Source organism: Sparus aurata, chromosome 22 (genome assembly GCF_900880675.1).
Source record: "Sparus aurata chromosome 22, fSpaAur1.1, whole genome shotgun sequence".
Lineage (NCBI taxonomy): Eukaryota > Metazoa > Chordata > Actinopteri > Spariformes > Sparidae > Sparus > Sparus aurata.
In genome coordinates this window covers 5,915,962-5,941,063 of record NC_044208.1, presented here as the reverse complement: position 1 = coordinate 5,941,063, position 25,102 = coordinate 5,915,962, and the positions used below count along the sequence as shown (strand labels likewise).

General features: G+C 39.8%; 1 protein-coding gene across 1 annotated transcript in view; it reads right to left on the bottom strand.

Annotated features, from left to right (window-relative positions):
- cd2ap (CD2-associated protein) overlaps positions 1-25,102 on the bottom strand; it is a 72,078-nt gene that overhangs the window by 14,855 nt on the left and 32,121 nt on the right. Inside the window, exons 4-14 of the mRNA XM_030405486.1 lie at positions 21,612-21,712; positions 20,899-21,025; positions 20,160-20,338; positions 16,203-16,287; positions 15,647-15,741; positions 13,757-13,855; positions 11,250-11,303; positions 6,922-6,958; positions 5,973-6,035; positions 917-1,049; positions 555-664 (exon numbers count right to left, since the gene is read on the bottom strand). Coding sequence (XP_030261346.1) covers positions 555-664; positions 917-1,049; positions 5,973-6,035; positions 6,922-6,958; positions 11,250-11,303; positions 13,757-13,855; positions 15,647-15,741; positions 16,203-16,287; positions 20,160-20,338; positions 20,899-21,025; positions 21,612-21,712 — 1,083 coding nt within the window. The remainder of the gene's footprint in view (positions 1-554; positions 665-916; positions 1,050-5,972; positions 6,036-6,921; positions 6,959-11,249; positions 11,304-13,756; positions 13,856-15,646; positions 15,742-16,202; positions 16,288-20,159; positions 20,339-20,898; positions 21,026-21,611; positions 21,713-25,102) is intronic.

Sequence of the window (25,102 nt, the reverse complement as noted above, 5' to 3'; positions counted from 1 at the left end):
CAGCAATCGTAATCTACAACTCTGTACAAGCGCAGGTCATTTCTTTTTGCTGTAGTGTGCATTGTTTCGGGTGTTCCACTTCATTAACGTTATTAATCAATACGTAACATTTTTCTTGCAAAGCTAATTATTTTCCTCTGAGAACAGCTTGTTTGTTCACTTCTAGAAAAAAATACATATTTCTCAGTTACCTCATTAATACTGTAAATATCAAAATTATGAGATTTAATATTTTTTCTCCGACACAGGGCCTCTTTAACGCGTGTGGAGAGGAGCTTGAATCTGTGGGCTGTCACATAGACGCGCTTGGTGTCACAGCTTACATCATTTGGTGAACTTACTGACCGTTTGTGGCCAAAAGACACAGATTGAAAACGACTGTAGTGGTAAAAAATATGTAAACAAATAACCAAGTACAAGTGCATACAAAGCAGCTCATTCTTGGCATAGGAGAGAAAACAGAAATGTTATCCTATGCCAAATGTTTTCCAATCACCCCATTATTCATGATTTTGACTGGATTTGACATAGTCTGTGGGCCAAGCTGTACGTACCAATATCCATGGACTTCTCCCCCCAGTCCCCAGACAGAGTTTTGGGTTTGGTGGGCAATAGTGGCTCAAAGTCAGACTTTGGTCGTGTGGAAGGCACCTCTCCATTGTGCCTGCAAATAGGAGAGATGAATTGGAAAAGAAAGGGAAGAAACATTTATTGTATAAACAAAAAACGTTCCTATACTTTCAATAGAGTAACATGTCTTTTTGAGACATTTTCATCTCTGTTACAATAGCCAGGACATGTGTTGGTGCTGTATGGATCAAAAAGCACTGGAGGTTTGAGTTTACAGTGTGAAATGTCTGTGGCGATCACACAAATGGACAATTAGGCTGCCGGGATGAATAGGTGGTGGACTTACTTGTGGGTTGGCGAGGAAGCAAGAGGCTTGTCGGGCCTCTTTGGTGGGATGCTTCCCGGTCTGCCTTTCCCAGGAGGGGGGATCGGCTTCTTGGGCGGGACCATCGGTGCTGCAGGCTTAGATGGTTTGTGATCTGGAAGGGGGGGAGGGGGAGATTGTGAAAGTGGAAGACATAATACACAAAATGGCAGAGAGGAGAAATCTCACTGCTATATACAGGGTCTCTGCAGGTTTGAACAAGTCAAATTTAAGACTTTTCAAGACCTTTTTAAGACCATTTTGAACTAAATTTAAGACCTACACGAAGTAAGAAAAAGTAAGGAAAAATGCGGTCCCAGAATTGCTTTAAACAAATAACCACATTTATTGCCATTCACAGAGCAGCTCAAACAATGAAGAATGGAGGTAATGAGTGTGTGTCAGGGTTATTATAGTTTTAACATTTTCATTAGTTTTTATTTTAATTTAGTTTTTCAGTTTGTTTTTTCATTTTAGATCTTTTCAAGTGATCTAAGTAGTTTAAGTATCGTTTTTATCAAGGAATTTAATTTGAGTTAACTATAATAACCCTGGTGTGTGTGCACACACTCACACACTGACACACACACAGTGTTCAAAATCGAAAGCACCTCCGCTTTCAACGTCGGAGTTGGGCCAAAGATGGTTTGAATGTCGCTTGACTATTAGGTGGCAGAGGCAGTGCAGAGTTCGGGTCAAGCAGAACTGGATGAAATTGGACCGGGAACTGGTGACAAAGGCGTACAAAAGTGTGTGATTACGTGACTTCGCTGGAGACTTTTAGAAGCTAACTGGTGTTTTTTCAGCGCTTTCACACCGAGTGTGCCCAATTTGAGGGTCCCCTGGCAGATTCCGCTGTCGAAGTCGTTCCGGAACTGGCAAAGTGTGCAGCGATAAATTCCAACCGCGCTGTCGGCAAAATACCACTTACGTTCCTGGATACTTCAGACAGAAGAACACACGGAGATGACTGTGAATCTCACCAACACATTTCCTCCAAACAAAATTTTTTTTTTTAAAAGGCGATGACGGAAGCAATTAATGAACGTACATATTTAAGACCCGACTAAATGTAATTTAAGACCTATATGCAAAATATTAATGTATTTAAGAGTTTTTAAGGCCTAAAATTGAGATCGTCAAATCTAAGACTTTTTAAGACTTCTTAAGACTCCGCGGATACCCTGTATATAACCATTTTTTAATCTTGACAGTCAACAGTGTCAAACGTGTCTCCCAAAGAACAATGAAAGTAAATTTCACCTCCCTCTCCCTGCTATCACTTCGCAATCACACACAGTAACCGAGTGCGGAAGTCCGAGTCACAAAAGTCAATTTTTTTAGTGCAGAGCTCAAATGACCAAATGACTGATGTTCAACAAGACGTGTGCTGATAAAGTTTGTCCCATCTGAACTTTTAGTGAACAGTCAGTCCTATTACCTTCTTCACCATCATTCTTTACCTTCTAACTGCACTATTTCTGAATAGTGATGGCAAATATGTAGGGGATCTCTAGGGCATAAAGTCGTGCTTATCCTTCCAGCTTCCAGGTTAGACCAGCTACACTGACGGTGGGAGTTTTGCTTCTTAAACTTGTGTGAAGCGAGGTTGCAGCGTCACAGGAGACATCAGGAGTGAGTGAGTGAGCTGCAGCAGCTCAGCGACATAGTATACAGGCAGGCAGTGTGGCCAGCCTGTTATGCTATTAAACAGGGCTGGGCGATTAATTGAATTTCAATTTCGATTTTGGATTCCCTCGACCATGAAAACAGGATAATCGTAATAAAACGATCATTCTGCCGCACGCCGTGTCTTGTGTGGTAAATGCTGTGAACCCTTCCATCTCCACCTGTGCACTCCGCTCCGCCCCCGCCTGAAAATTTTCGCTTTGCGTATTGCCAGTGCGTGTTTTGAAAAAACGTGTAGAAGATGGCAAAAATGGAGCCTTTGGTCGGGAAAATAGGTAAAGCAAATGCTGTGGTGTTGAAACACTTCGGTTTCGAGGAGTCTGACTCGGAACAAACGAAGATATTGTGCAAGATATGTCACGCGACCGTGTCTGCACCTCAAGGGAACACGACCAATTTATTTAATCATTTAAAGTCGACACACAGAGTTATACATGACCAAGTAGTGAAGGAACAAAAAAGCTCAAAAATAAAAAGCTCCTCAACTCCTGCCACCGCTACACAGTCCTCAATTAAAGAAACCCTTTACAATGCCACCGCAATATCCACCAAGCTCCCACAGGCATAAAGAAATAACGGATGCCTTCACATACATGATTGCCAAAGACATGTGCCCTATCAACACCGTTAGCGACCCGGCGTTCAATAAACCCGGCAACTTATTTAACACATTAAACAAGCAGTATGTTTTAACATCATGTCACCATATCAGCAGAATTGTGCTGCCTGCCCTAAAAGTTGCAAGAGAAGTGTCAACAGCATTATATTTTGCCACCACAACGGACCTATGGTCGAGCCACACCGGGATAGTGTTTATTTTTTATTTTTACATATTATTTAATTCATTTATCTATATATTTTCCTCTTATTTATTTGCATTTTTCTTGTTTTTCAGGTCAAACTTATTGTGTTAAAAGAAATACCAGAGTTCAAAGTTCAATAAGTGCTTGTTCTCAAATCAATGAATAATCGTCTTTAATAATCGTGATTACAATATCAATCAAAATAATCGTGATTATGATTTTTGCCATGATCGAGCAGCCCTACTATTAACTAAACATTATGTAAAGTAGACAGTGCACTGAAAACACCAACTTGGTCCAAACAGAAAACAACATTTTTTCCAAGATAATAAACTTGATAAAGTTGTGCTGAATTCCACCTGATCTGTCTGGTTGCCTTTAGCAACTTCATATCACTTGATCTGTCTTTAAAATACTCTTCACTCTTTCATATTGTAAGTTTTAGTGCCCCTTTTTTACAACTAGATATAAACAGACAGCAGTCACTATTTGATTAAAAAATGGATCACTTGAGCATGTGACTAGCTCAAGTGATAACTGTCTGCTTTGGTGACTTGACTAAAACAAATAAAAACGTTTTCCATGACTAACAACAAAAGAATCTCAGAGGACTGTTCTGCTTATATTTAAAAATGGGCAAAGTCAGCTACAGCTAACAGTTAATAATAGTCACGTTGGATAAGCCATATATGATTTTTTTATGGTCTAAATGTTTGGTCTAATTTGCATCTGAAATGGAGATTTAGTACATACTTGTTAACTGGGGGGGAACTTTTCTAAAATGAGTGATGCTAACTGACATCGCCTGCGCTACGATTTGAAAAAGACATTACTGCTGCGCTGAAGCAGCTGTTAGAAGATCTTTGAGTAGTGGTAGATGCAAGTAGGAAATTAAAGATTAGTGATGTTTTTTCTGATTAAAGCTGAAGGCATAATATAATAAGATGACATAGATTTAGTCAGTAGAAAGACACAGAACTACAGTCACGCTATAGCATGAGATCAGCGAAAACGACCTCATAGAATACACATTGTCTGAATTCATCAATCTTATAATATATATCTTTATTACATTATTATTCTTGTTAGTTTAATGATTTATAATCCTCATTACTCCAACTGGCTGTTCCATCAGTCTGTAAGTAGATGTGCAAATCCCTCAGCAAAGAAATATCAAACAGCACTAGTTAGGAAGCTCTGTGCTGCTCCTGTTGACCATTTTTAATATAGATTAAAAGCTCTATAGAGACACACTGAATAGACAACTAATTAGGTCTGACATTCTTTCGAGGTGGAAAAGATACTGACAGAGCAGGCAAACACACACACACACACATACACCATTTCCTGTGTGTGTGGCACAGTAACACTGCACTGAGAGCGCATCTGTCTCCCTACCAACAATGGCTACATAACTACAATAAAGTGACCTCAGGCATCAATGCTTCATACAACAAAACCACAAAGGAAAGCTATTTCAATCTATTCATTTTTTTATATCTAGTCATGACAAATCAATTTTAGTCTAGCTGAATTTCTGCCATCTGTTCCTTTGCTTTTGAAGTTATTGTGCTTTGGATATTATATAGTATTACAGTATGTGTAAAAGTGGACTGTTGGTACCTTCACTGACTCCAAATGTTATATTAGTTTTGTCTATGCTGGTTTTTAACATGCCATGACATACTAAACACACAATGTCGTAAATATGTGTCACTTTAACCTACAACTGCTTTCATTCAGTTTTTCAGTAGATTAATGAGAAATAAATCCACTCAGAGCTCAGAGTGAGTAAAGGAGGAAAACAATAGAAACAGACAATAGGAAAATTAAAAACTAACTTTCACGGAACTGAAGGAACAATGCTTTTGGATACAATTAAGACTTTTATTGTCAGGGCTCTACAATAACTTTTCACACTGATTTCACTGGAGCTTACCTAAAAATTGGAATTTGAAAGTGCAGAAGACAAAAATTATAGCATATATTCCATATTTAACGACAGCTGATTGTTGAGTCTAGTTGCCACCACCCCTAATACTGGCGCTTAGGGGTGGTGCCCCGAGTCCTGCCCGTACAGTATTTACCATATTTGGTAATGAATGACAATTAACAATCAACTAACTAAATTGTACAAGAAAAGCCCAGCAAGCACAGTATCTCCATTCTCAAAAGGAGCAAAGAAGAAGAGTGCAAATACAACAGTACTGGGTAAGAGACAACTGTCTCCATGAGTCTCAGAGCACTGCTAATCACACCAGGCACACCTGGAGGGAGATCTGCGTGGGTTAAGAAAGATAAAGAATAAAGCTCGAAGGGGGTTAGAATGAAGAATGGAATAAATACACTGGACAGAAATGCACAGGAAATAAAAAGTAAACTAAAAAAAAAAGTCCCTAGATAGAAATGTTCTGGAGTTAATTTTGTAGACCAAAAGGAAAAGTGTTCCAAACTTCAGGAAAAAGAGGTAATTTCTGATGTGTGTTGCAAAGCCGTGACCAACATTAACAACTGGGAGGATAAAACACGAGGGTTATGTGCCCTACCTCTGTCCTCTGGCCTGATGGGGTGAGGCTTCTTCTCGGCACTGGGGATGTCCGGCTTGAGAGCTGAAAATCGAAACATGGTCCAAAGAGTCACTTCACCTGTCTGACCTGACTGATACAACAGTCCCCAGACAAAGACAAAGAGCTTACAGACTTCCACAAGCACAATCACACACCGAAACCACTGTTCTCTGACACACACACACACGCACACACACACACACACACACACACACACACACACACACACACACACACACACACACACACACACACACACACACACACACACACACAAGGCTTTAATAGACAGTCACACTTTGTATTTTCGTATCTATGCCAGGTAAACACCTCCTATTTTTGGCTTTGCTTGAGTGAGACATATAGACTTAATAAAATAAATCTCAACATTGAGAGGGAGTCGCGTACACATGCATTTGCTGATGTCTCAGAAAGAGACATAGATGTACTGTTACTTCCTGTGCAGACAAGGAAACAGTGATGCACGGGTGCATTTTGCAAATCTACGTGCTGAAATGCAGCACTGCTGATTTCATGGTAACCACCATGAAAAGATAACCCCCTTTCCACAACAGGAACTTAATGAGACTTTGGTGAAATAGATATATATATATACTATTATCATATATTATATGTCTGCCCTGTTTTTGTCAGGCTTTAGAGCCAAGTCTTGAAATAAGTCTATGGACAGAAAGACATTATGTTAGGTCTATTTGCCTGACATCACCCTTGATGTTTTAAGGCTGAGTGGGAAGTGCGTATCAGTGCACCTCTGCAAACCCTGAGGCAGCATTTGGTGAACAAATTCAATAGTAAGTGTGATTTTGTTGCAGCACTAAAGCAAGATGCATCAAGTAGCACCATCGCCCAACACTTACCACTGAGCGGCGAGCACTTAAAGTGGTGTTGGGTGCAAAGTGTCCCTTACCTATGCTTTTTGATGGTGGAGGTGGCTTCTTTGGCTTCTAACAGAAAAAGAAAGAGGGTGAAAAAAAAAAGGTCAGCATGACATTAAAGTGGATAGCAAACACACTCATTAATGCACTCCGACATCTGCAGTCTAATATACAGGAACCACTAATAATATGAAGAACTTGTTATACACTAATGTCCAATTCTAGTGTCCAAAGCAAACTATATCTTAAGACTCACAAAATTATAGTTTTAGCTTATTGTGTATCATCAATTAACCATAAATGAATTAACCTTCCCTGCATCTTTACTACTACCACTGCTCTGCATTTGAATCCGATGCAAGTTTAATCCAATTGGAGCCAATTAAAAAATTACAATGCAAGTTTTTTTTCCATATCATTTGTTGAGACATTTCATCAGTCACACAATGTAGCAACACAAACTGACAGGAAGAGTCTGCACTTCAAGATCAGTCTGTAACTCAAAGAAAATTCAGACACTTCCAAAATGCTGCTTTTTCATTGCAGTCTCTCTCACTCGTCTTTCTGTACCTTTCTGTAACAGAAACAGGCAGGGCAATGTCTCCGTTGACCTTTCCAGTTTAAGCAAAATGACTGAAAAGGCTGTTTGTGACCAGCTGAACCATTTTGGTCCTAAACAACGGTTTTCAGACAGGATTTCGACCACACCACAGCACTGAGGCACAGCAGAAGGTCTTGAATGACATCCGGTTAAACAGTCATACATTTTTGTCTTGTATTATTACATCTCAACAGGGACGGGGACGACAGAGTCTACAGAGAGCTTATTGTCCATGCTTGGCCAGCGGGTTGGAGAGATAAGCTGGAGTGAAGTAGGTGAATCTAGACTTTTCACAGAAAATATACCAAGCCAGAATGCATTTTGCACCATGTTACATGTATCTGCTTAGGGAGGCAGGCGGGATGGATGCTACTTTCAAATTCAAATTCCCTCAAGACCCCTTCCTATAAATCATTAATAGGGCTGTACTGATAAGTTTGAAGCCCCAACACACTCACACTCCATCTACAGTCTAATTCTAAATCGGTATTCAAATGCTTTGCAGTTTGTGTATTTATTCTGTTTAAACCTGGTATTTCGGCACAGTTGCAAATAAATATTAGGCTACACTGATGTTATGATCATTATCCTTGTAAAACTGGACTTGTGCGATTAAAACATTTCCAGTCACATTTCAAGTCAAAATCTATGGACAAAAAGATAGATGTAATCAGTTCCAAATGTCACAACATGTTTATATCTAATGCCATACTCTGCTTCAGCCATTTGGTGCTGGTGGTCAGCCTTCAAACATTTGCATTTTTTTCACTGTGGTCAAAAATCTGTTCACTCTTCCATTTGCCACACACACACGCACACACACACACACACACACACACACACACACACACACACACACACACACAGGGAGGCACACGTCTGTATAAAGACAATCTAATAGCGCCATAAATTACATTTATATGACCACAATAAGCATTTCAGATCTAACTATATTATTATGGTCAATTACAGATGCCAGTACAAAAACAAAAAGATCAAATTATGTGCCTGCATGTGCTCCATTTAATCCAATGAAACCGTTTATTCAAACTACGGAATTTGCTCAAGAATTTGCTTCTGGGGTGATGACATGATAAAATATATCTACTGACATTCAAAGTGTTGTTCAAAAAACTCATTAAAAGCTTTGAATGTGAAATAAAGAAGATTTAGAACATGCTAAAATCCTACAATCACTTCACTTTGTTGGTTTATTCTTCCTGAAGACACGTTTGAAGCTTTCCTTTAAGCTGATTACCATTTAAATGTGACAGGTATGTTGGCCATCTGCAGTCTCCAAGTTTCACTCACATGTATAGCAGTCTGATCAAACTAGTAAGACCCACTGCAGTTACCCTGATTCAACCCTGCTGCAACAGCAGGCATGACATACTGTCTATTTCTGATAACATTAGTGCCTGAGGCAGCACTAATAGCAGACGTGGGGCTTTAGTGGCTAATATGGCTGTTTGTATAACTGTACTGTTGGTGCTCCATTAGAATTAGGTCAGAGGAACGAGAGGGCCAATCAATGGCATCAATATCTTAATCATCCAGGAAGACCCTACACACTCTGGCCACAAGAGGCCAGGCAATGTCCTGCACCAGGAGGAACCCACAGCAACAGCGTAAGGTCGGAAACCACTCTGAGGAGTTTATCCCAGCACATAACAACAGTCTGAGTACTGTTGGCTATATGGAGGTCTGTGCAACCCTCTAAGGATGCGTCTCCCCATACCATCACTGACCCAACTAGTCATACTGGATGATGTTATAGGCATCATAACATTCAACCCAGTGTCTACAGACTCTTTCATGCCTGTCTCTTGTACTAAGTGTAAAACACTGCACTCATCTGTGAAGAGAACAGGGCCTCAATGGCAGACAAATTATGTTATTCTCCCAATGGAGCTGCACGGTGCTGGGCTGTGAGCACAGGGCCCACTAGAGAACATCAGGCCCTCATGCCTGACAGTTTGGTCAGAAAAACACACACTAGTAGCCTGCTGAAGGCCTGCCGCTGGGTTGATGTTCTTCTGCTACCCTGGCCAGCTCTCCTCGTGTAACAGCAGGTTACTGCCATCTCCTCCATACTCTTGAGATTGTGCTAGGAGACACAGCAAACGGCCGCACCCCCTCATGCTACGAGTAGTGACAAGGACACTAGCAAAACACATAACTAGAGAAGAATCAGCCAGGAAGGATAAGGAAAGAACAATTGTCTGTGGCCACCTCATGCAGAACCTCTCTTTTCGGGGGTTGTCTTGCTTTTACCTTTCCATTGCACCTGTCACTTTAATTTGCACCAAAGCAGGTGAAATTGATTTACAATGACTACTTAAACATATGCTGTGATGATTAGATGTTTTTAATTATTTTGAACAGTGTATATACAGGTGCATCTCAAAAAAGATCATTAAAAAGTTCAGTTTTTCCATAATTTAATTCAAGAAGTTTCATAATTTTCTAGACTCATCACATAAAGTGAAATATTTCAATTTGTTTAGCTTGTGAGACAGAAATGTAATGGCTTTTGACTTCATCAACACTATCATTTTAATCTTTTACAACAGCAATTACAGTCTCTGCAAGCTAAGGGATGAGGAATGATCGGCTATTTGCTGATGTCCATTAAATTGAAACTCTCGCCAAAATGCAACCTAGGGTCTTTTTGTGAATGTACCCAAGTCAAATGTTACGATGAAAGTGCCACTTTTAAGATTTAGCGTATTTTCATTTTCGGGTCAAACTCATTTTCAATGGGACTGCTACGGGCAACTTTACGGTAGCATCAAAACCCTATTTTCAAAACACCAAGAAGGCTTTACACAACAGGAAACTTTGCTCATAGTATCACCAGGATCTCTACACATGAACACGAGCATTGAGAACATTGTTTGTGTACAGAGTTTACTAAAAATAAAGTTTTTGAACAACTTACGTTACTAGTTGTTTTTCTGCTAGCCGCCGCCTTGCCAGCCGATAAGTGTCGATCTCAGAATGCAACATAACATGGAGGAGAGTTGGGAAAGTCACATCTCATGTGACTTTTCCGCCTTTTGATTTTAGTATTGTTTCTTATATGAGGCTCCTTTTTCAACTTCAAGGTCAATATTGTTTTTCGCTAACAACCAAACAACGAATTATCCGTGCATTGATATGGAACTAAGCTTTAGGATCTCCTAAGCTTCAGGAGATCGACACTTCTTGACTGGCAGGATGGCAGTAATTATGCCTTTAAATGAACCTTTGACTCGGGTACATTCACAAGAAGACCCTGTTTTTGTGGGGATCAACTGTAAAACCCGAGGCTGAATTATGTGTCGTCTTCCTTTTTGAGGTTGTGCACTGGATTGGAACTGAACTGTTTTGGGATTGTGTGGAAAACAAAATGGATTATTCACCAAGTGGATTGTTCTCTTGTTTGAATCTTTGGCCCCATTCAGACAGAATCAGGCATTGCAGCGATCAGCCACAGGATGTACACTGTGGAAGTGTCATTCTATTTGTGTGATGTTAATGATGTGAGTTTTAACCCCCCACCAGTCCAGAAGGTAGCAGTTACATATGTCTGTTTCCATTTTAATATTCAAGTCCTGTATTTTATCAAATTGCAAGACGTATCACGGAAAAGACAATTATCACTACTTTTAAATGGCAAGCATATCGCAGATGGAATAGCTAGCTTCGGCAAAAAAATGCTGCTTGTTTTGAGACTATTTGTGTGCATGAAAAAAATCATAGACTCAAACAGCTTACCTCCTCAGACTCCTGCTTAGGTGATAACTTCAGTGAGCCTCTCGACGTGGGAGTCTAAAAAAAGGACAAAGAGTATTATCATGGAATAGCATCAGTGTAAAACCTCAGATCACCTTCTGTGACTACGCCTCAAGAGTCCTTTAGATCAACATGGAGAACAGGGACTAGAATTAGGTCCATTTCATTCAGAACAAACACCCACAGAGCACTAACCCTGTATGCTCACTAATACTATACCCGCTAATAAAATGACTGGGTCACATTTCATTAAGGATGCCTGGAGGAGGATTCTTGACAATAAGCTCAACCCCAAAGGGCATCTGGCTGATTATCAAGAGGCCTTATTAACCATGTGGAAAAGCCTTCAGAGGGAATCAAACATGATTTTTACATGTGTAAGCCATCCTTACTGCGCCTGAATCACTATGGTGTCAGCTCCACTACGCTCCACATTATAGTTATGTTTTAGTTATTATAGTTTGTTTTGTTCTTACCCGTTTTCCTCAGCATCATTCATGTCCTATTTTTCAATACACAGGTAAACTTGTATAAGGTAAACAGTTGTTAAGAACTTTATCTTTAAAAATAAATAAACTCAATTATAATGTATTTAATGCATTTCACTGCTATTGATTTAAATGGAATACTTGGTAGAGCACAGTCTGCCACCAGCAGTCCAGCAGTGACATGCTCGCTAACACAAGGAAGGTGGAGGCCAATGTTGCGATAGCAAATGCAGAATAAGAAAGAGTCATATGAAAGTAAATACTTTGTTTCAACACAATAAAAAAAAACCTATAAAGGAACAGCTTGGATGCAGGTATTTTTTTCTTAATGCAGCTGCATTATCCAGGAAAATATTAGTAAGGGCCAAGTATCAGATTGGGACTCGGTATCGGCATATAGTAAATATTAAAGGACTCGGATCGGGATCAGGCTAAAAAAACCTGATCGGGACATCCCTAGTTTATTTTTATACAGACCAGCATTAAATTGTGCTCACTCATAGATACCTGCTATCTGACTACACCAAATGTATTTCAAGATCTATGCATCATTCTCTAAGAAGTGAACAAAAATGTTGGAAAACATCCTATCTAGCAATAATACAGTGAGATGAAAATCTAAAAAAACTTTGCTTTATCTGGATCCACGCCAAAAGATGGTGCAGCGATGATGCATTTATGTAGGCTCTCCCTGAAGTTAGCACTGCCCCGGTTCTTTCGACAAACAACCTATGGGGATGTGCAAATATGCTGACTGTTTTCTGGGTTTTAGGACTACAGACTACAACACTCTATGGGGTCTATTCTGGGCCAAGATCCATCCCCCATCCAAACTTTCTTCAGATTCATTCAGTAGTTCTTGTGTAATCCTGCTGACAAACCAACCAATGGATGCAGGTGAAAACATAACCTCCTTGGCTTTTTCTACCAGTGGAGGGCCTAAGCATTGTCAGCACAGCACTCACTGCAACTACATAACACTTGCAGATGAACAGAATATTTAGAGATGCCATCCCCACGGGTCATTATCATGTGTCTGATATAGCTATTCAACAACAAGTAAAATTAAAGAAAAGAAAAAAACTTAATTGCTTACAAATTTTTAGGATTACACCTACTACTACTCCCTCAGGTGACAATAAGGAGAATGTGCAAATGTGTTTCACTTCAAAAATGTAACTACTGAGAGCGAATTGTTTTCCAGTTCACTGAGAAGTCCATCCCCTGTGTATTTGTCCTGTCAGTCTGAAATAAAAATGTGCTTATTGGCCCCACCTGGCGTTCAAACTACTTCTGAGGACATAATTAAGTTTGCGTCATTTAAAGTGTGTTTTTGAGAATTTCACAGTGCATTGCAGTTTACATAAAATCTTACATGTGGGAATACTCGCAATATGTTTTGATTTGTTTGTAGAGCGTTGAAGACAAACACGTACTAAAACTTGATACAATTCACAGATTTACAGAATATTTTATATAAGAAAGATGATTACAGAATATTTAAGGGCAGCTACTTATGTTTAGTTTCATGATATATTAATTAACTAATTATAAGGCCCATGTGTCAGAGCAAAGTTCAAAATGCAACAGTCCACACTGATTGTTTTGTGCGAAAAACAGTCCAAAGCCCAAATATATTCATAAAATATATATTGGAACAAGGACAAATATTTCAGGTTGCTTAAAAAATGTGTTAAACAGCATAGGGCTGCAACTAACAATTACTGTCATTACAGATTAATCTGACAGTTATTGTCATAATGAGGTGATCAATCATTTATAAAATGTAAAAAAATATATATATAATTCTAATTTGCCAGAGCCCAAAGTGCCCTTGTCAAAATCATTGTAAAACCCAAAGACTCTATATTCAAATTGTAAATGACAAAGATAAGCAGCAAATTCAGCAAATGTTGGACATGTTTGCTTAAAAAATTACCGAAACGATTCAATTATAAAACACAGTTGACACAGCTAATTAAATTCATAATCTGATCTCACCTCTTTCTCTGCTTCAGAAAGGATGGAGACAAAGTTGTCAGGAAACACACCTTCTCTTCCCCCAATCTCTCCTCTCCACCAGCCGGGTTCTCCTGTGTCCTGTTAGAGAACAAATTCAAAAAGGTGCATGGTGACAACACTTCAGGTGATCAAACTGTGGTCTTTGTTTTGTCACTTTCTGTCTAATGTCTCTCTTTTTTTGCAACAAGAAGCAGATTTTTTTTTAAAAAAAAGGAAACAAATCTTCATGATGATTAAGTCCATTTGCTGTAGTAGGTAGGGAGAAAGATGTAAAATGGCTCTAGAATTAAAAAGGTTCAAAAAGGAGTTGCAACAAAAAAAAACAGCAGATCTGATCATTTAACAATCACTTCTCAAAAGTCACCACTAGATGGCGGTAGCTTTCTTAACTATTCTCAGCAGCAACTCTGAAGGAGTCACGGTTATGTGCCACCATGTGTGTCTGCTACAAAACAACACCTGAGTCAGAATCATCATAAGGTGACCACATGTCAGAGGTGGCTGAGCTCAGCCAGCAGAGCCTGCGCTGGTTGTCCTGTTATCGTTTCCTCATGAATGACAGTGACTACACCCAATAATGTTGTATGAAATAATTCTAGTGACAATACTAGAAAAAAAGATTTAAGAATAACACTTTCTTGCTTTTAGCGATCCCATATTTTTTTAATATGAAGACATTCAATGTGCTTAACGAGTGACGGGTTATTGCCATCTTCTCAGAAAAGACCTGCTATGACCTCCTCACACATGAAGGTGTCATTCAGTGACTCTGACCTAACTTTGGAACCCAAAAAGAACAGAGAAAATCTATATCTGCACACTCATATTTTTAGACATGTTTTGTCAGAATAATCATGTTCTCTGGTAATTTATCTTGCAATGCAAAGTCCGTTCTGTTGATTTTGAAATGACTGCTGAGAACACTGGAATCCTCTTAGCAAAAGCCCCAACTTAACCCACCACATCTATTCATTTACAGAGCTGGTATCATATTACAGACTCTTATGATGATTACAAACAGCAAATGTAGCATAAAGGGACTCAAACCTTGTTCTGTTTTGAAACCCTACTGTTACATAAACAGATACATGAATTTACCTTTTACCCTTAATATTATCTTGCATATTTCTTAACTTTGAATTGGAACAGCTGTAATGCAAGCAAGTTTCCTGATTCTGATTCTGAAAACAGAGTGCTGGTCATCACAAGGGCCTGGAGAACTGGGCTAATAATGGTTTACATGACATGCTGTTTTAATCATAAGTTCCAAATAAAATAAGTGCTGTGTATTTTGACACCATGTTTACCCAGCATGAGAAGTCAATTTAGTTGTTTTGTCTCTACTAGCTATGGCAGCGGGTTAGACAGGTTTGTTGAAAATTCACTCGGTTGATAGATCCTGATCCCATATGTTACGATGTTAACAGACAATATTGTGTTACAGTTTTAAAATGAAGCCCTAATCTACAACTGCATGGCCTGGAAGTTAGGAGAAATCTGACAAACATTTTGATGATTGCTGCTATGTTTATCCAATAATGACAACCTAGTGAGAAGCGAATTCATTTAATCCAGTGAAGGAATGAGTCATGCCAATGTCGCAGAAGAGCACCCGGAAGACTTGAGTTCAGGCTGCAATGTACAGATGACACTTGGAAAGGCTAATGTTACCTCGGCTATCAGACAAGCACTAAATCAGTTCTGCAGTAATGAGCAAGCACAGAGGGTGACATAAGAAAACCAATCTAGCAGGTTAGTGCAGCTTATCTGGCTCAGTGCTGTCTTCTTGTTCTCCGGTTGAGATTCACTGGTTTCACTGATCTTTTGTCCTGTTCCACAGCTTTAATGCGTGGAGCCATGAAAACAAACCTTGCTCAGGATGTGGATGATATCGCCGTCCTTCAGGGTTAGCTCGTCCTCATTCGAAGCCTCAAATGCAAACGTAACTTTGCAGTACTCTTTAGCTAAGGAAACAGAAATAACAAGGATTCACTGACAGGAGCAAACAGAGTAACTAAACAGAGCATACTAGATGTACATACACTCACTTACAGGCATTTGTTTTTAATGTGAGCACACAGATGAGCACAGACGTCATAAAAGAGAGTTGACAGACTTCTTGAGGATATAAACATTCAAACATAGCCTTCAAACACATACCACAAACAATTCATGACAATTCTTTTTTGAATAACTGGTGAAAATTGTAAACATGTTTTCAGCATTTGCAAGCAAGTCATTCAAACTCAACAGTGGAGCTGTAAGTAATGACAGATGCAAACCAAGCTAACAAGGCTAACACGGCAACTTTACATGTAAAAACAGAAGAACTGTTTTGCCTCTCACACGACAAGGAAATTGGTCTCAATTAATACAAGTTGCACACGTCAAAGCATCCTGTTTCAGTTCTTTTACAGGGTTTTACCTTTGGACTTGTTGTCTCCATCTGCTCTTGAGTCTGTCATGTTGGGATGGGCGGGCTTTGCAGCTGATGGTAATGATGGGATTGGCTAAAATGAAGCAAACCATACAGATGGAAATGATTTATCGCACATGAGTGGATATGTGGCTTCATGTGGACGGGCCAGGTCCTGTCTATGCACCGAATTGGGTGGCATCATCTGATCATGACTCTGTCTATTCAAGTAGAAATGTTTATGAATGATGCCTGTTAATTATGGGGTTAGCAGAGTAGAGACTGTAGAGGATTTGGAAAGAAACAATAATTACTGAAAGAAAGTAAACAGTCAAACACAGAAGGCTTGCACCATTTCTGCCTGATGATACAACTCGTAAGTGATGATTAGTTAGTCACAGGCAACAAAGACTATAGAAAGAAATAAGACCGTACTACGTTTGACCTGTTACAAGTTCCTGACAGGCATAACAGAACTTTTCGGATTCTTGAAAATCATCCAAAAAAGGGCAAAACAAATGTCAAAAATGTCACAAGCAGGATGCTTTATGTCTGGATACGACTGCAGGCAGAAGGGAGCACAGGATTATGTGTTCTGATCAAGGCCAAATGGAGAAATCCTGAGAGGAGAGTGCGAGAGCATGCGACATGTGGTGGTTTGTGAGGAGTGGAGGAGAGTGAAGGAAGCCGTGTTAGTGGTGAAAGAAAGTGTGAGGGCTGGTGTGAAGAGGAGAGAGAGGGAAAAGAGGGGACGGTGTCAGAACACAGTTGCGTGATAAACTAATTAAGTTGAGAGTCTATACCTGTATGTCAGTGTGTTATTATCAAAAAGCCACTTATGAGAATATAGTGTGTTTTAAACTTGTGTTTAGTAAAAAAGACAGAGCACCCAGCACCCAGCACCCAGCACCCAGTGTTGATTTTCAGAGTCCAGCAAGCTGAAAATTTCTCAACTTTTCGGAAAGGCTCTGGTGACGTCACTGTGGCTTTTTCTTTTTCCTGGCCTAGGCAATAATATTCACAGTATTTTTGTCTCCTGGATCATGTCATGCACCCACATCCTCCTTGCACTGATGTCCTGATGTCAAATAAAAAACTCAAATGAGGCAGTGTGGATCATACAGGGGCGGCTGTCAGGAAATTTGTTGTCATAGAGACAAAACACATGAGCAGTGTTAAATCTCAGCACTCCTGAATGCACAGCCAGCGTTTTTCTGCCCATCAAAGATGCTATGGGACACAGGCCCCAGGATGGCTGCAACTAATGGTTATTTTCATTATAGATTAAATGCCGATTAATTGACAATTAACTATTTAGTCTATGTCAAAAAACATAGACATAATTTCCTGGAGCCTAATGTGATGTCATCAAATTGCCTCTTGTCCAACCAACAGACCAAAACCCAAACACTTTTTTACTGTTGTAAATGACAAAGACGTTTTGCTTAAAAATGACTGCAACAATTAAATGATTGTCAAGTAGTTGGCAATTAATTTTCTCTTGACTGATTTATCTTTTAATAGATCATACCAACTAATTATTGCCTGCTGCATCATCAATACATATATAAATAAGCCCATCACAGTTCATCTGATGTGCATAAATTGTTGAATACAGTAAGAGCTGATGTCAGGCTGTCTTGACAAGTGTTACGCATGTATTAATCTAAACAGAGCTGCGAGTGGGGAAATATTAAACTGCCTGTCATCAGCTCAGGAAAAGGTGAGAGGTTGAATGAATTTTAGGAATCCTATGTTATAAATGCCTTTAACAAGACTATTTGGACTAACAGGTAAAAAATGATATGAAGCTGTCATCACATGATTTTCAAGTTTACGGTTTTATATCGGGGTGAACTGGAGCTTATAAGTCACTAATAGTGTGTAAAAATAAACATTCAAGGCAAGAGAACACAGAAGGGAAACAGAAAGGTAGAGTTGTGTGAAGATGATGTGTGAAAATGTGATGTGGTGCAGAACACAGAGCTACTGTGAAATAAATCCCCTTTGCTGGTATCACTGAAATATTTTCATTGTGAACTAGTAGTTAGCGTCAGCAGGGGGGGGGACGCTCCTCGCCGTCAGCCGGGGGACGGACGGAAAATACCGCAGCAGCCCACAAACACCCGCTATAAAGCAGCTAACATTGAAAATGACTATAGTGGCGCTGAGCTAGCAGTATAGCGGCGCAGCGCCGCTGTTCCACCGTCTGGGGAGAACCCTGTGTGTTATGAACAGCCACAGTCGAAGGAACAGGAGAAGGCTGGCTGTCACACAGAGGGAGAGCCGTTATAGAAAAGAGCACATTTTCTGACAGTATTTCCTGGAGGGCATTCATAGTGTTGCACTGTGAACATGAAAGGTGACAGAAATTGTTGTGTACTAGCTGAAAAAAGGGGTGCTACAGAAAGCTTCTTTCTCACCTTCAATCACAAGATCTATCACTTTATGAACTGATGCAGGTGTCACACTGTTTTGTAAAGTTACAGACATTTCGACATTGGAGAGGTGCAGGGCACAGGGTTACCGAAGCTGTTCAACCTTCTGACAGGCAGTTCTGAGAAAGTATACAGGCCCTTTTAGACATGTCAGGCTTTAGTCTCTCCCCGTCCGTGTGAATATCATCAAAGTAACGTACAGTTCACACCTGCCTTTGCCGCATGTTCAGTTTTAGTTTCTTCTGTCGTGTCTGCAATTATGTTTTGATCGTCTAAAAAAGGAAGTCTTAAACACACCGCACAAGCCAAACCAAACCCTAACTGTAGTATCAAAAAGGGCTGCACATGCTCAGTAAAGGTTCTCCCTACATATTTTCAAATGAATTGATCTCAACAGCACTTCAACTAGACCAAATAAATTATGATCCCAAAATGTGCACCAAACCTGATAGCTCAACTAGCACAAGGACTGCCCTGTTTTAAGCACATGTCTCAAATGTTATAACGTGTTGATGTCTCTTCGTATCTTTTCACTGAAAAACATGTCTAAACAAGCAAATTGTTAGTATACTGAATCCTAATGTAAACTCTAAGAAAACGTTTCACATTCTTTAAGTGGTATGGTAATTTTACTTCTCAGTATAATTTAATGGGTCTACAACTATTCTAAAAACATGCTTCCATTTTGAAGATTTTTTCACTGAAAGTTTCTGTCTCTGTCTCCTTCAAAAATGTTGCTAATATTTTATCGTCTCATGCAGATGCAGCATCAAGTAATAACTTCAAATTTCATGCCATTTTTTGTTTTTTAACTGTTGTGTTTTTCAGCTTTGTTCCTGAAACACATATTGCCTATGGCCGAAATTACATGATCAGCATTGGAGAATTAAGCACAGATTTCAGGTAAAGAGCAGCAGACATTGAGAAAATCACTGTCCATGGCATCTTTTTCCATTATCAACCTGACCAACCAGACCACCACAGTGAGAGGATCAGAGCAATGGTAATCAAGCTTAGTTTGAAGGCTGCTCCTGGATAATGTCTGGTTGCAGAAAAATTAAATGGACAAATAGGACGGGACATCAGAGACTGTTGGAAGACTGTACTAGATGCAGCTGTCGCAACAGACAGGTGAACAGAACAGAGTACAGCAGGATGAGGAGAGGTGGGCTCTGTGTTTATTTCACTGATGCTTGGTGCTCAAACACAGTCTAAGTGGATGGAAAGTGTTTACCCGATGCTGAGCTTTTAATGTAAAGATGCCGACGATATAATCATCACCATTTTGCCACTGCTTTTTATAGTTCCCCCATACTACACGTTTATATATATAAATAACTGTATATTTGTTCTATGTTTGCGTAGCATGAAGTACTTTAGAATACTTTTATTTTGATATGCAACCCTGTGTTGTATAATCACAAATTACCTGGAATATACATAAATATGCAAAAAGGACACATCATAATGCTTCCACAACAATAGTGTGTTTCATACGCCGAATATCCAAAATTAATCTCACACTTACTTTTTCCTTCTTTTCCTCTTTGTCGGGGCTGGGCAGTCGGGGCTTTAGTTTGACCGACCCTTGACTGAAGATGTCTCCGAAGCCGACACCTCGGATCTTCTTGGGCTGAGCGATAACTCCGTTCCCTGAGGAAGGTTGAGGCGATGTGGGGGTGGTGGCGCTTTCCATTCCACTTGCATCTGGAGAGGAGATACAACAGGGTGAGTAGGGGCCGAGGTAATCCATGCGTATCGCATCTTACTGCAAAACTGTATAAGACAGCATATGTTTTCAAGCCACCAGAAGCTGATAAAACAAAGATTTTTGATCATTCCCAACTAACTACCATGCAGTATGACTGAAAAGATTAATTCCTAATAACTCTGTAGCAGTTCTTATGAATGTCAATAGTACACCACAGCCATGATGAAGAACACATGCCAGATGGCAACTTGAATATACTGTATATAAGTAATATCTCGCCACATTATAACGTTCAAATGTGGCTATCCGATATCCAACCTCAAGATATGGATCTTCAAATATGCGCACATGCACAAGTGCTCTACAGCCGCATTTGAATCTCAGAACAAGAAAAAAAAACAATCCGTTTGCTGACTTGTAGCAGTGAACCTGTCTTAAGCCTTGTTTGATATGCAATCTAACAAAACAGAAAATTCCAATACACATTCTCCAGTGTTTTTCCAACTTAGCAGCTGCTGCACCCTTCGCTTTAATGTGGCTGCAGCTACTGTCTTACCCGTCTCATCTGCGGTCGTGTCGTTGGACTCTGCCTCCTCTCCTGTGGCATCCAGCTCTTTGACAAAGTTGGAGGGAAACAGTCCGGACTTGCTGTTGAAGCTGCCGCTCCACCAACCCTCTTCAACCTGCGCAGACAAGATAGTCCCTGTTAAAAATGTCGTTTTGTTTCTGTGTTTTTTTATATAATATAAGAAATGTGATTATTCTAAGGTCCCCCTCTGGGAGTGAAGTCTTAGGTTCCAAAGTTCCACAAAAATCCCCCTAGGCGCTATAGATACACAATCAAAAGATGTATGACCAAGTTTTTCTTCATTAAAAAAATAAAACAAAATCTATCAGGATCTGTTGTGATAAGTACTATCAATAACATGTTTTGAGACCCAGCTTTCCCCTTCAACAAACAGATTATTAGAACTCCTTGTTCCTCACAATGTTGACTGCAGCACAGTCCTGTCCATTACTTGTTCTGACTTGCCACAAATAACTCCACTTAACAGTTGCTGTATCTTTGGTGGTTAAATACATTAAGTGGTGGTAAATATTCCACTTACATCAGCATGTCTCAAATTACAAACCAATAACATACACTATGCTGTGTTTATCATAAATACTTAAAGTTCAGCAAAGGTCAATATGCATATCCCAGGTTAAGGGTTTCACAAAGAAAACACTTGTATTAGAGAGTGTCAGATACTGCTAAAATCTTTGTACCTCTTCAATAATTTCAATGATATCTCCAACTTTCAGCTCCAGCTCATCTTCATTCACTGGCTGATAGTCAAACAGCGCCTTGCACTGTCTCTTCTTCGGCTCTGTGAAAGGTGGAACGGAAAACATCAGTTCAGTCAACCAACCTGCTGTGTGCCGTCCTCAAGAGTGCATGTGAACTAGTGCCAGCCACTGTTTTTGTTTTTGTCAAATGGGAAGAGCTATGCTGTGCGTATGGGCATGTCTCTGTCTCCTGTGGAATGGCAAAGGGGGCGGTGTGAGAACTGTGACAGGTTTTAAAGCAAACAAGGTGTAAAAGAACCCTTGGCCTCCCAACAAGGAGCTCTGGGAGTTTTCTGCAAGGTGATCAGATGGCAGGCGCCAGGCACGCCCTTTAAAACAAGCAGAGCCACACACCGAAAACGGAACAACCACAGAAGAAATGGCGTTGGTTTGAATATGGGAAAAAAACTTCAACAAGGACAGCACAAGACACTGCATCATTCTGAGCTGGTGCTACAGGTTGGCTACAATGGAGACCATACTATGTTGCTGAGCAAATTTAAAAAGTAAAGTACCACATATGTTTTCTATATATATGCCCCCTTTTAGGATCTGCTTCATGATCCGAAAAGGGGGCAGTGAACCCACAATTAATTGGGGACACACCCCTTTTGCTAGATTATGGACAACAAATCTGTGATAAAGGAGGAGGCGAGCGAGTTAGCTAATGTTATTAGCAGTCAGTGGGAGGCGGAGTCCTGTTGTGTGTTTGGCTGAGGAGGCTAACAGCTAAACACACAACAGGACTGAGAGTTTTTGCTGTGACAACACAACAAGTTTATAGTAAATAAATGTACAAAAGTAGTTCAGATGACTACAGTTTGGAGGTAAAGGCATTTTAAATGTCAGTACTTTTACCAACTACTATAGATGATGGTAAAGTAAACCAATACTTTGATTTTGGGACAGTTTTAGTACCACTTGTTCCCTTGTGTGTCACCAATGTCTTAGACAGGCAGCACCATCATTATCAAAACACCAAATGAGGGACAATTTTCAGCAGAGTTGCATAGACTTATAGAATCAATGTCAAGGTGCACTGAAGCGGTGGCCCAACATCTTACTAAGATTTGCACTTTGACTCATTTGCATTTCCTCTTCAATCAGTCACCACCACATGGTAAGAATACCAGTTGTCTTTGTTTGATGTGCATGTGTCCTAGGTTATAAAAATAATCTTATAATCTTGTAATCATTATCATCTTTGCCCTGGAAATGGCTTCATGATCTCATAATGGACTTCTTCCAAATGCTACTGTCCTTCAATTCAAAAGGTTTGGGCGGTCATCTACAGGTTAAATCATCCTGCTGAAACAGTTTTTAATTACTGAAAGGCTGATGGGGAGCTCACCCACAGGTGATAGTGTGGTCTCAGCTGGATTTAACTGATGCAGGCTCTCATTCTAAATAAACAAGGGGTCTATGTCCCTGGGGAGTGGTTGTATTCAGTCGGTGCAAGTACTGAACAAGAAGGAGCTGTTGATGAAGAGCTGCAGGAGCCAGGCTGCACACCTCCAGTTTCTCAGTAAGGTCACAACATCTTTTACCCCATTAATGTTATCAGGTTCTGCATCAGTTTAAGTATGACATGTTGCCAAACTGCACTTGTCCTTTTAACGATAAATCCTCCACCATCTTCTTGTCTCTCTCTCTAAGCTAACAGTTAAAGGTGACTCCTGTTACTCTGTGCTGCCACTCTGCTGCTGGCCCTTTGTTAATAAAGAAAATAAAAACGGAATCTTCTGAAACACTGCCCTTTCTTGTTGCACTTGTACTTGTTGCACGAGATACAATACCAGCAATACCAGGTCCAAAGATAGTTAAAGAGAACTGAAACCTTACATCCTCTGTCAAGTTGAGAAACAGTATCTCTTGAGAGGCTCAGCGTAATGCAGTGACAGAGCCTCATGAGCAGGTCAGTGTTAGTTTATCTACAGAACATGTTCAGTATTTTATTATCAGCGTCACTGCGGTTTTTCCATTTGCGCTTTTCACTGCATGTGCATGAGGCTTTTGTCAGAAGAAGTCTGTTTATATCTGATCGTATATAGTCCATTTGTCCCTGCTGATTAAATTAATCCATCTAAATCAAGAAGCAGCATTTCTCCTGCTTATTAAACTCATGTTCTGTAACAGTAGTTTGCAGAGTATGCAGCAGAAATACAGGCTTTATGTAGGCGTCATGTTCAATCCTAGTTCTTATGGAAAACACAGGAGTGTGATGTTCTGGAGTTCAGTCTGACAACTAAACAGATCCTTCACTCATCAATAAAAGAGAAATGTCCCACACTTCAACACACAAAGCAAAGACACAAGACCAAACAACAGTGCTGTGGTAGCAGGACGTGTCTCCGGCAGCTTAACTGAGGAAAAAAACACCACATTTATACTTGGAAAAGTGCCTGTCATCCTGTCTGTCTTACTGTCTCTTCGTCACTTTTCCACATCAAAAACACCTTCCACTTCTGTGTTGTAGTCACCATATTTGGCAGCTTATAAAGAAAAAATCCAAGACTTCAGTAAACTTCCCCCCTGGAAAACAGCATCTCTCTCCACAAGTGAGAGCTGGACAGGGTTCACTACTTGCTAAAGGCAATTATGTGATGTCATTTAGAGCAGGGAACGAAACAGAAACGGTTTGCTGAGAAAAAATGTTTACATTTATAGGTGGAAACACAATAAAAAAAACAGAGATCTCAATGTTATGATGAGTACCTTCAAGTCTCTTACGGTTCCACAACGCCGGCATGTTGTATGAACTAACAGACTTGAGCTGCTTAGTTCAGTGTGAACAAACAAAGGAAGTGTAGAGGCGAGCTTTAGTTGCAGCCTTACTGCAGAATCTCTGTGTGAAAAGGGCTATGGTAACAGTAACTAGGTGGAAAAGGCAAAAATAAAAGTGCACTCCTGGTAGAATCTTTGAGCAAGACAGGACACGGTGCAGGTATGCAACACACAGAAATGTATGCATGAAAGTACACTGGAGCACATACACAGCAGACACAGGTGAAATAATATTTGCACTTTTAACCTGCCCGAAGCTACATTAATGGGATAACGAGGATAGAACAGGATAAAACTCTATGTAATCACTTAACAGGACATTAATTTTAAAGGAGCACTCTGTAGTTTTGGTGAAGAAATGTTAATGAGAAGAAAAAGATCTTCATTGGCTGATTTTTTTGTGCCTAAACAAACTAAATAAAAATAAATCACGACTAAACAGCTTAATCAATAAACTGACCTTAAAAGGACAACACAATGTATACCATTTTACTTTGTTTACATGTGGTGGACCCTGCCATCTTGCAGCTTGGTTATTAACTTCTGGAAAAATACATATTTATAAGTTTGTATCATTACCTCATTTATATTGGAAATATAAGTAACCATAATGATTTTATTTATAATATTTGAGTTTGAATTTCTTC